Genomic DNA, 12,401 nt, shown 5'->3' with positions numbered 1-12,401 from the left:
GGGGACATAGGACCATGGGTGTTATGCTGCTTGCCACTAGGAGGACACTAAGTAAACACATAAAAAATTAACTCCTCCTCTGCAGTATACACCTCCTCTCTGGCCAGTAATGACCCAGTTCTTGCTTAGTGTCTGTAGGAGGCACTTGGGTCTGTTTTCAGACCCCAACGCTTTTTATTTATTTATTTTTTCATTTTTTATTCTATTTTTTCTTTAACGGAGTGAAGGGGGCGACGGATTCCTTTTAGGGTCCGCTCTCCCCCGAAACATCAACAGGCGAGATCGTGGAGTATACCTCCCCTTATCCTCTCCTGCGACACATGGGGCACACCAAAAGCTTCCTCAGGGCGACAGTTCCTTCACGGTCCCGATCTCTTCATTCCTGTATCACGGCGAGCACATGTTGGCCCACCTTCATGTTCCTCTCCGGGTAAACGACAGCTGAGGATGGACTGCTTATGGTGTCACAGTCTTGGACGCAGGACGCACAGCAGCGCAGGCCCACCAATGGCGTCAATAGCCACACTATTGCGGAGGGTACTCTCCATCTCCCGCTTAGGGACGATGGATTGAGCATTTACCCTCAGGATCCAGAGGGCACAGCAGCAGCAGCCTCCATGAGTATGAAGCCCTGCGCTCCTGCCTTTCGCGTCCCCCTGCTATGGAGGTGCGGGTCCTTGTCCCTGGGGAGAAGCAGCCGCTGTGTTTTTACCAGCGGCGGTCGGCCGGCGCATGCCTGCTACATGGGAGGCGCCGCTCGTTACTCACTTTCAGCCGGCGCCCATCGCCGGCAGGGTCTAGGAAATATAGCCGCCGGCTTTCTGCCGGACTAGGCCCCATTTCCTTGGCGCCGCCAGAGCTCCAGCCACGCTCCTGGCGCTTTTCGGCCTGAACTAGAGGTGCCACTGGTAATCTCGGGGGACATATTGCCTGCCAGCATCTGCGGTGGACTCAGCTAAAAAAGCCTCTCCTAGTGGTCTTCCTTCTGCAACCCCACATCTATTACAGAAGCACCGAACCTAGCCATTTTCTGCCCTGGGGACACAGGCACAGGACCGTGGGTAAGCTGCTTCACCTCCAGTAAAAAGCTTAACCCCTTCTCTGCACTCATAGCCCTGCAGTTTATTGGAGAGAATAGACTTACACTATGTCTCAATCTAAGGAGGCCAAAAGGAGGAACAAAAAACACACTGTGTTTTTTACTTCATGTGCCACTTGCAATTCTACTTTGCCACGTGCGCACAATACTCCTTTGTGCACAAACTGTGACCCGGCCTGTGCGCAGCCGCCTTCCGCCACCACCCCTAATGTCCCCACCGACCCCGCTGAGCCTAACCCTCCGGAGTGGGCTGCTTCCTTGTCGCGATCTATGGATTCCTTGGCTAAGGCATTAGACTCTCTCCGGGGATCCTCCCTAAGTCAGATCCCCCGTCGACCGCGGCGGAATCTGGTGCCGGTACGGAGCTGTCCAACCACAGGGGGCGTACTACGTCACGGAAGGCTTCGGGGTTCCAGGAAAAGAACCCATGCCTCACCCCCTGTACACGCTTGAACTTCGGCATCTGCGAGCTCAACCTCTCGCTCCCCATCCCCGAGGGTCGCAGCGCACATAACTCGGAATACGAGTCAGAGGAATCTTTAACCCAAGCCTCCTCGATCGGTCAGGAGACGCTTGACTTCCTTATTGAGGCAGTCAACAAGACGCTGATGGTGGACGAGGAATCCATATCCACTCAGGAACACGTCGTGTCTTTTAAAAAGACTAAACGCGTCCAAAAGATATTTGCCAATCACCCTGAGTTTAAGGACATTGTCCAAAAACACAGGGAACACCCAGATAAGCGATTTACAGCTCAAAAAGCTATGGAAGCCAAATATCCTTTCGCCACAGACCTAATGAAGGAGTTGCTGAACTCTCCTTCTGTGGATCCTGCCGTATCGCGACTCGCATCCAAAACAATCCTGTCTCTGACCAACGGTTCATCAGTCAAAAACCCTACTGACCGTCAAATTCACTACCTGGCTCGCTCAATCTTTGAAGCCTCAGGAGCAGCACTCCTTCCATCTTTCGCTGCTACCTGGGTGGCTAAGGCAATGGTCGCCTGGGCAGAGGTGTTAACCTCTACCGTGCATGACAGTAATCTTCCCCCGGAAGCGGCCAGACTCGCTAAGCAGATAGCTCAGGCCGAGGACTTCGCAGTTAACGCTTCCATAGATGCGGCTAATTGCGCAGCGCAAGCGGCCGCAAACGCAGTCTCCATCAGGACGGCCCTGTGGCTCCGGGATTGGTGAGAAGATTCTGCTTCTAAGAAGTCGCTGACTTCTTTACATTACCAAGCTGGTCATTTATTTGGAGAGAAACTAGACCAAATCATTTCTGACGCTACTGGAGGGAAGAGTAAATTTCTTCCCCAGCAAAGACCTACCCGGCCTTTTCGGAATCAACAACAGTCTCGGTTCCGGCCCTTTCGTAACAACTCTAGTTGGTCCTCCACTTCCTTTGCTTCTGGTTCAGGACGGTGGGGAGACAGAAACTCCCAGGTCTCATACAGACCTAACCGTTCCTGGAAACCCAGACCGAGGCCTTCTGTCCTTAAGGGACCCAGATCCCTTAAATCTTCTACGCAATGACTCGTCAATGTGTCCGGCGGACACCGACACAGTAGGCGGACGCCTTTTTTCGTTCCGTCAAGCTTGGCTCTCGGTCGTTCACGACGAGTGGGTCAGAGAGCTCGTGTCCTCCGGATACAAGATCGAGTTTTCTTCCCTTCCCCCCACACGTTTCTTCCAGTCCTCTCCCCCCAAATCAAGGGCATCAGGTTTTCTTCAGGCCGTACAGGCGCTTCGAAGTGACGGTGTCATTATTCCGGTCCCTCAAGACTAAAGGTTCAGGGAGTTTTACTCAAACCTATTCGTGGTCCCAAAGAAGGACGGGACTCTACGGCCCATACTAGACCTCAAGCTGTTAAACAAGTTCGTACGGGTTCGACACTTCATGATGGACTCGCTCCATTCCGTTGTCGCGTCCCTGAAAAAAGGAGAGTTCCTAGCATCCATAGACATCAAGGATGCTTATCTCCACATCCCGATTTTTTTCCCTCTCATCCGCAGTTCCTACGCTTCGCATTCCGGGACGAACACTTCCAGTTTGTGGCCTTGCCCTTCAGCCTCGCCACCGCCCCCAGAGTTTTCACCAAGGTCATGGCAGCTGTCATGGCCATTCTTCACGCTCGAGGAGTGGTAGTTCCGTATCTGGACGACCTATTAATCAAAGGTCCGTCCCATTCTGCCTGCGAGGAGTCTGTAATTATCAATGTGGATTCTTTCTCACCTGGGCTGGAAAATCAACTTCGAGAAATCATCTCCAGTGCCGGCCCAGCAAATTTCCTTCCTGGGCATGATCCTGGACGCTTCCCGCGGGTTAGTCATTCTCCCTCCAGAGAAGGTCTTGTCCTTACAACAGGGAGCGCGCAGGCTCTCCCGCCCAGTCCCTCACTCCATTCGTTTCACTATGTGCATCCTCAGGAAAATTGTTGCAGCGATGGAAGCTGTTCCATTCGCGCAGTTCCATCTCCATCCCTTGCAACAGGTTCTGCTGTTGGCCTGGGACAGGAGCCCGTTCTCCCTCTACCGTTGCTTCCGCCTGTCCCCACAGGTCAGGCAGACCCTCAGGTGGTGGACACTGAAAGCTTCTCTGAACCATGGGAAATCCTTCCTCCCGGTGTTCTGGTTAGTGGTGACCACCGATGCCAGCCTTTTGGGCTGGGGTGCAGTTTTCAAGCACCACATGGCACAGGGTCATTGGTCCACACCAGAGTCACGTCTCCCAATCAATGTCTTGGAAATTCGAGTGATCAGACTTGCCTTACGCAATTTTCACCACCTTCTCGCAGGCCATCCCATCAGGATCCAATCCGACAACGCCACAGCGGTGGCATACATCAACCGGCAAGGGGGAACCCACAGCAGGGCGGCCATGCGCGAAGTCAGTCACATCCTACGTTGGGCCGAGACCAACCATTCGCTCATCTCGGCAATCCACATGCCAAGTGTGGATAATTGGGTGGCGGACTTCCTCAGTCACCAAGTTCTCGCCTCGGGCGAGTGGTCCCTCCATCCGGAAGTCTTCCAGCAGATTTGCCTTCGCTGGGGGACTACGGATGTGGATCTCATGGCCTCAAGGCTAAACAACCAGGTTCCCCAGTTCATTGCTCTATCCCGCGATCCACGTGCCATCGGAGCAGATGCTTTGGTTCTGTCATGGCATCGGTTCTAGCTGCCGTACATCTTTCCTCCTCTTCCCCTGCTCCCGAGCGTCATCAAGAAGGTCAGGGCAGAGGGGATACCGGTGATCCTTGTTGCGCCGGACTGGCGAGCATGGTTTGCAGAACTCGTCCAAATGGTCGCCGACGCCCCCTGGCGGCTTCCTGATCGCATGGATCTTCTATCACTGGGCCCGATTTACCACCAGAACTCTGGGGCCCTGTCTTTGATGGCGTGGGCATTGAATCCTGGATTTTAGCCCAAGCCGGATTCTCTCCAGGGGTGTCTTCTACCATGATTAGTGCTAGGAAACCCGCATCCATGCGCATTTATCATCGAACCTGGCGCATTTTCTTCTCATGGTGCAATGCACATGGACGTTCTCCTCTGGTATTTTCCTTTCCGTCCATCTTGGAGTTCTTCCAAACAGGTTTAGAGTCAGGTCTTGCCCTAAGCTCGCTCAAGGGACAAGTGTCCGCATTGTCAGTTCAATTCCAATGAAAAATCGCTTCCAGGCTGCAGGTTAAAACGTTCATTCAAGGAGTCTCCCGTGTGGCTCCTCCCTATAGAATGCCGTTGGCTTCATGGGATCTGAACTTGGTTCTCGGAGTTCTTCAAGAGGCCCCTTTCAAACCATTGCAGGACATCTCGCTGACCCTTTCATGGAAAGTGGTCTTTCTAGTGGCGATTACGTCAATCAGGCGAGTCTCGGAGTTGGCGGCTCTCGCCTGCCGATCCCTTTTCTGATTTTTCACCCAGACAAGGCAGTTTTGAGGACTTCCCCCTCTTTCCTGCCTAAAATTGTTTCCTCTTTACACCTAAATGGGGACATTGTCTTGCCTTCATTCTGCCCGGCACCAACCCATCCTATCGAGAAAGCTCTCCATATTCTTGATGTAGTTAGGGCTCTTCGGCGGTACATATCTCGGACGGTTCCCTTCCGTAAGTTGGACTTCCTCTTCGTGCTCCCGGAGGGACATAGGAAAGGTCTAGCTGCCTCTAAGGCCACTCTAGCCAAGTGGATTCGCTCAACTATCCAGGAATCCTACCGCATCAGGAACACTCCTGTCCCAGCAGGGATTAAGGCGCATTCGACTCGGTCAGTGGGCATTCGGCACCAGACGTCAGCACAACAGCTTTGCAAAGCTGCGACTTGGTCCAGTCTGCATACTTTTACGAAGCACTATCACATTCATACCCAATCTTCGGCAGACACGGCCCTTGGCAGGCGCATTCTGCAGATGGCAGTATCTCAGTAAGCCAGTGGTACATGGGGTTTTAGCAGTTCAATTGCTCCCCACCCAGGGACTTCTTTAGGACGTCCCATGGTCCTGTGTCCCCCAATGAGGCATAGGAGAAAAGGAGATTTTTGTGTACTCACCATAAAATCTTTTTCTCCGAGCCAATCATTGGGGGACACAGCACCCACCCTGTTAGCCTATTGGCTTGTTGCTTGTTCTTTAAGTTTTGACATAGTTTATTTGTCTTGGTTTTTCATACTCCTACTGCTTTGCTACCGAACTGGGTCATTACTGGCCAGAGAGGAGGTGTATACTGCAGAGGAGGAGTTAATTTTTTTATGTGTTTACTTAGTGTCCTCCTAGTGGCAAGCAGCATAACACCCATGGTCCTGTGTCCCCCAATGATTGGCTCGGAGAAAAAGATTTTACGGTGAGTACACAAAAATCTCACTTTTTTATGATGTATATACATTAGAATATATGCCATTCAGCTATAATAATTAGTTAGCATGTGTAATGACCATACCTCTATAATTTAACCTGGAATGATCATACCACGAGTGTTCCTGAAGCCAGAAATTGCCATTTGTTATCTCAGGAGTGCTCCAGATGGTAGGCCTGGAACATTCAACCAGGGTCCCCAGATGTTGTCAAATTCCTTGATTTGCTTTTCTCTTTCTAAATACCCATTTTTCCAACCAAATAATATTGTTTAGCTTTTTTATTAACTCATTAACGGTCGGTGGTTGGGCGTCTGGCCATTGTTGTGCAATAAGTTTGTGTTGAAAGACCTACAGTCATCGGTGATGGATTTGAGATCTATCGATTCTCCCAAATATCCCAATATGCATATTTTGGGGTCTGCTTGGATTCACACACCAAATACCCTTTTTATTATAGATATTGTGTTTTTCTAGTAGAAGCCCAATCTCTTGCACTCCCAGAACATGTGTAACAAATGTGCATCTCCAGTTCCACATCTAGTAAATAATTTTTCTGTATATCTGGTGCCGCAGCGCTAAACTGAGTCAGATACGCATGCCTAAGTTGTAGGTATCGAAAGAAGAAACCGTGAGGCAATCCAAACTCTTGTTGCAGTTTGTTTAAAGTAGTATTCAATTTCCTACTAACTGATCCTGAACTGTGTCCCCATTCTTGCCCTTGACTGGCCCCATGTTCAAACACAGTCCACCACTGTAAAAAAAAAACAAAAAAACAGGGTCCGTGATAAGCTGAAAGAAAGGGAGGGGGAGACTGTCCTCAGATGGACCAGGGTCACGTGGCCCCTCACATAGGGAAAAAAAAAGGACGGTTGGGTCTGAAAACGGCACACTGCAAAGACTGTGGCCGCCTGTGTTAAAGGGATGGAATAATATTGCACGCCCCACTTTTCAGTTTTTGAATTTCCACAAATATTTAAGATAGCCAATAAATTTCGTTCAACTTCACAATTGTGTTCCAGTTGGTGTTGATTCTTCACCAAAAATTTTACATTTGGTATCTTTATGTATGAAGCATAATATGTGGGAAAAGGTTGAAAAGTTTCAGGGAGCCGAATACTTTCGCAAGGCACTGTATATGTGTGTGTATGTATATATATATATATATATATATATATATATATATATATATATAATATTATAATTTTTTTTTTTTCACATGAAACCTTTTTGTACATTCTTTTAAAACATCTTTCATCAGTGCGATCCTACAACATCCAAGCCTGTGATGGCTCCGGTGATGCCCTGTACTACTGTAGTGCCGGGTATCATCACTGCTTTCAGTGTAATACTAACGGCCCCATACACATGAGATAAGTGTTGGCTGAACGGTCATTTGGCAGACGGCCATCTCTCCCGACTCCCCCATACACACAAATATTCCAGCTTTCCTGTGGTCTGTATGAGAGAGTCGCCTCCAGACTCCTCTAGCGGAGGATTATCTACAGGAAGAGCAAACGGATTAGTCTCTGAAATTCAGGATGTCAGATCCTTCTCTGCCCTGACATCATCTGTCAGGAGGCCCCCAAATACATTATATGGTCATCCAAACCCCCGAAATCAGTGCTCTCATGGAACTTTAGTCTAATGTGTATGGGGGCGTGAAAAGGTAACTTATTGGACGCTGCCTCTGGCCCGGCCTAATAAACCTTCATACATTGCAGCCCAGACACCATTATTAGGCATGTAAGCAATGTAGTATCTAGGCCGCCCCATACTATCGAGTACATGGGGAGGAGGGCATTCAGCCGAACTCTGTCACACCTTCTTAGATGCCATGTTTGCTTTTCACAGCAGCAAGTGGTTAAACTGCCAGGGTTTTTGTTGTAGCCGCCCTTGTGTAGTCCTTGCGGTGCACATCTATGTTCTGGTGCCCAAAAGGGTTAATTTTGTTTTAAAACAAATATTTAACAATAATAAATACCTCCTGCAGTATTACTAATGCCGATTCCAGGGTCGGTAAATGAGACGAGAATTAGCGTTATGGAAGATGAGTCTATGAGGAACGTATTCAGCTGCCGACTCCGAGGGAGAAACTGCTTGTTGTCTGTGGCCTAAATATATAGGTTTTATTAGTAGATGGAAAGAAGGAAACTAAATACTGTAAAATAATAAATCTCCTCATATGTTTCCCTTATTCTCTCCAGTAATTGTATTATTACACAGGATTCTTATGATGTTTCATCGGCTCGTCTTCTTCTCATTCAGGTCTCTACAATATCGGATCCTCTCAGTGAAGATCTTCTGTATAAGAGAATTTTCCTGATTTACCCATCAAAGATGGATATGGACAGAGACAAGATGGCGGAGAGGATATTACACCTCACCCTAGAGATCCTCTTCCGGCTTACTGGAGAGGTGAGAGATTCTGATGACGTCACATTACATCATTCTTATCTATGGGAATAACAGATGGACAGAACTGGAGAGGTGAGGACTCTGGAAATGTGTGTAGTGAGATTTATTAATGTGTCTCTCCATAACCAGGATTACACAGTAGTGAAGAAGACCTCTAGTGAGCGCTGTCAGGAACCTGTGTCTGAGGGATGGGGAAGACCCCTGAGCCCAATCACGGGGCCTTCACCTCACCCCCTGATATATGAGGACATCAATGACCAGAAGATCCTAGAACTCACCTACAAGATGATTGAGCTGCTGACTGGAAAGGTGATACTGCTGGGAATGCTGGGACATTATACAGTAAGGCCATGTGCACACGTTCAGGATTTTATGCGTTTTTTTCGCTATAAAAACGTGATAAAAACGCGAAAAAAACGCTTACATATGCCTCCCATTATTTACAGGGTATTCCGCATTTTTTGTGCAAATGTTGCATTTTTTTCCGCAAAAAAATCGCATCGCGGAAAAAAAAGCAACATGTTCATTAAAAATGCGGAATTGCGGGGATTCCGCACACCTAGGAGTGCATTGATCTGCTTACTTCCCGCACGGGGCTGTGCACACCATGCGGAAAGTAAGAAGATTATGTGCGGTTGGTACCCAGGGTGGAGGAGAGGAGACTCTCCTCCACGGCCTGGGCACCATATAATTGGTAAAAAAAAAAGAATTAAAACAAAAAATAGTCATATACTCACCTTCGATGGCCCCTGAGTGTTCCCGCCTCTCACCGCTGCATGCTGCCGTTACCGTTCCTATAGATGGTGTGGTTCAGGACCTGCGATGACGTCGCTGTCTTGTGATTTGTCGCGTGACCGCTCATGTGACCGCTCACGCGACCAATCACAAGCCGCGACGTCATCGAAGGTCCTGAACCACACCGGCATCTATAGGAACGGACGCCGCTGAGCAGATTGGCTGTCTGCAGAGGGTGAGTATAACCATTTTTTTATTTTTTTTATTATTTTTAAACATTCTCTCTTTTACTATAGATGCTGCATAGGCTGCATCTATAGTAAAAAGTTGGTCACACTTGTCAAACACTATGTTTGACAAGTGTGACCAACCTGTCAGTCAGTTTTCCAAGCAATGCTACAGATCGCTTGGAAAACTTTAGCATTCTGCAAGCTAATTACGCTTGCAGAATGCTAAAAAAAACCGCGAAAAAAAAAACGGAAAAAAAACGCAAAAAAAAAAATGCGGATTTCGTGCAGAAAATTTCCGGTTTTCTTCAGGAAATTTCTGCAAGAAATCTGGACGTGTGCACATACCCTAACACTATGAAGGGATCGGGGGATGACGGTATCATTGTATGTGTCAGGTTCCTATAAGGTGTCAGGATGTCGCTGTCTATTTCTCCATGGAGGAGTGGGAGTATTTAGAAGGACACAAAGATCTGTACAAGGACGTCATGATGGAGGTTCCCCAGCCCCTCACATCACCAGGTAATAGGACTAAATATACACGGCCTATAATTGTCTGTATGTAAAGAATGAATTCAGTCCCTGTATGTGTTTCCTCCAGTTCTATACAGTAAGAGGACGGTGTTATGAGATCTCTCCTGTGATGTGTAGACGGCTGTGAAGGTCTTGTGCTCAGTCTTGTTTTATCCACCAGTATTACATGGTTCATTCTTGTGTATTAAGAACGGTGGAGATGGCAGGATTAGAGTTGATCATAGATGTGACTTTAACAATATTTAATTCCGGGTAAAGATCTGATCCATATTAATACTACAGAGACATACAGTGCCTTGCGAATGTATTCGGCCCCCTGGAACTTTTCAACCTTTTCCCACATATCATGCTTCAAACATAAAGATACCAAATGTAAATTTTTGGTGAAGAATCAACAACAAGTGGAACACAATTGTGAAGTTGAACGTAATTTATTGGTTCTTTAAAATTTTTGTGGAAATTCAAGAACCGAAAAGTGCGGCGTGCAATATTATTCGGCCCCTTTACTTTCAGAGCAGCAAACTTATTCCAGAAGTTCATTGTGGATCTCTGAATGATCCAATGTTGTCCTAAATTTCTAATGATGATAAATATAATCCACCTGTGTGTAAACAAGTCTCTGTATAAATGCACCTGCTCTGTGATAGTCTCAGGCTATGTGCACACTTTGCAGATTCCACTGTGGATTTTTCCGCAGCGGAATTCCAAAATCCGCAGTGAAAACCCGTCGCGGTTTTTACTGCGGATTTATTGCGGTTTTTACTGCGGATTCTTCTGTGGTTTTTCATCTGCATTTTCCTATTGGAGCAGGTGAAAATCCGCAGAAAAGAAGTGACATGCTGTGGAATGTAATCCGCTGCGTTTCCGCGCGGTTTTTTCCGCAGCATGTGCACAGCGTTTTTTGTTTCCCATAGGTTTACATTGTACTGTAAACTCATGGGAAACTGCTGCGGATCCGCAGCGGTCAAATCCGCTGCGGATCCGCAGCAAAATCCGCAAAGTGTGCACATAGCCTTAGGGTTCTGTTTGAGGCACAGAGAGCATCATGAAGACCAAGGAACACAACAGGAAGGATTGTGATACTGTTGTGGAGAAGTTTAAAGCCAGATTTAGATACAAAATGATTTCAAAAACTTTAAATATCCCAAGGAGCACTGTGCAAGCGATCATATTGAAATGAAAAGAGTATCATACCACTGCAAATCTACCAAGACCCAGCCATCCCTCTAAACTTTCATCTCAAACAAGGAGAAGACTGATCAGAGATGCAGCCAAGAGGCCCATGATCACTCTGCATGAACTGCAGAGATCTACAGCTGAGGTGGGACAGTCTGTCCAGAGGACAACAATCAGTCGTACACTGCACAAATATGGCCTTTATGGAAGAGTGGCAAGAAGAAAGCCATTTCTCAAAAATATCCATAGAAAGTGTTGTTTAAAGTATGCAACAAGCCACCTGGGAGACACACCAAACATGTGGAAGAAGGTGCTCTGGTCAGATGAAACCAAAATCGAACTTTTTGGCAACAATGCCAAATGATATGTTTGGAGTAAAGGCAACACCGCTCATCTTCCTGAGCACACCATCCCCACTGTCAAACATGGTGGTAGCATCATGGTTTTGGCCTGCTTTTCTTCAGCAGGGACAGCGAAGATGGTTAAAATTGATGGGAAGATGGATGGAGCCAAATACAGGACTATTCTTGAAGAAAACCTGTTGGCGCGCTGAATTTGCAGAATGGGCAAAACAAAAATTAGAACGGGACCCTCGGTTTACACAGAACATTATGTTCAGTGATGAGGCAAACTTTTTTGGGTGGGCCATTTATATGGATACATCTAAATAACATGGGAATGGTGACAATTTTCTTGCATAGGGTGTCTTGCATTGAAATGTGCTGCAATGACCCAGGTACTGCGTTCACCAGACAGCAATACAATTTCTATCCGCTCCTCATGTGTTAACCTCTGTGACATGTCAATGGCTGTTAACAAAGAGAAACTTGTCAATACCTCATTAAAGAATAAAGTTACTTTAAAACCAAGCACACTTAGTTATTGAGCATTTGGCTAAGGCTATCCGAGTTAATGACAGTATCTCAGGGATTCAGGTTGGAAACTCCATAACCATAAACCATAAAACGGCCCTATTTGCCGACGACATCCTCCTCTTTGTCTCTAACCCAGTCGTCTCTTTTCCAGTGCTTATGAAGGAGTTCGAATCCTTCGGGGATTTAAGTAACTTCAAGATTAATTACTCCAAAACTGAGGTCCTAAACATTTCTCTATCTTCTTCCGTGGTGGCTTCCTTGAAGCAGGCCTTCCCCTTCAGATGGCAACGGGATCAGATTTCATATCTCGGGGTGAACCTCACCTCGGATCCTCTTCAATTATTTTCTTTGAACCATCAGGTCATTTTGAACAAGGTGGGATCCCTTCTGAAGTCTTACGGCCCATTGAGGCTGTCGTGGCTCGGTAGGATTCAGGTGGTAAAGATGGATATCCTGCCGAGATTTCTTTATATCTTTCAGGCAATTCCCATT

At 47.3% G+C, this 12,401-nt stretch overlaps 2 protein-coding genes across 4 annotated transcripts in view; both read left to right on the top strand.

Moving 5' to 3' along the window:
• LOC143766501 (uncharacterized) overlaps positions 1 to 12,401 on the top strand; it is a 149,026-nt gene that overhangs the window by 23,064 nt on the left and 113,561 nt on the right. The window lies entirely within an intron of this gene.
• Positions 1 to 12,401, top strand: part of LOC143766490 (uncharacterized) — a 491,244-nt gene that overhangs the window by 471,780 nt on the left and 7,063 nt on the right. For 2 of the 3 annotated variants that reach the window (XM_077254207.1, XM_077254210.1), the window contains exons 6-8: positions 8,213 to 8,362; positions 8,492 to 8,671; positions 9,723 to 9,846. In XM_077254207.1, coding sequence (XP_077110322.1) covers positions 8,213 to 8,362; positions 8,492 to 8,671; positions 9,723 to 9,846 — 454 coding nt within the window. Of the gene's footprint in view, positions 1 to 5,927; positions 5,935 to 8,212; positions 8,363 to 8,491; positions 8,672 to 9,722; positions 9,847 to 12,401 lie in introns of those variants that run through there. The other variant, XM_077254211.1, reaches the window with a different exon arrangement.

The sequence above is a fragment of the Ranitomeya variabilis genome, chromosome 4, assembly GCF_051348905.1.
Source record: "Ranitomeya variabilis isolate aRanVar5 chromosome 4, aRanVar5.hap1, whole genome shotgun sequence".
NCBI lineage: Eukaryota > Metazoa > Chordata > Amphibia > Anura > Dendrobatidae > Ranitomeya > Ranitomeya variabilis.
The sequence above is the reverse complement of the archived record's forward strand: the minus strand, read 5'-3'. Positions and strand labels throughout refer to the sequence as shown.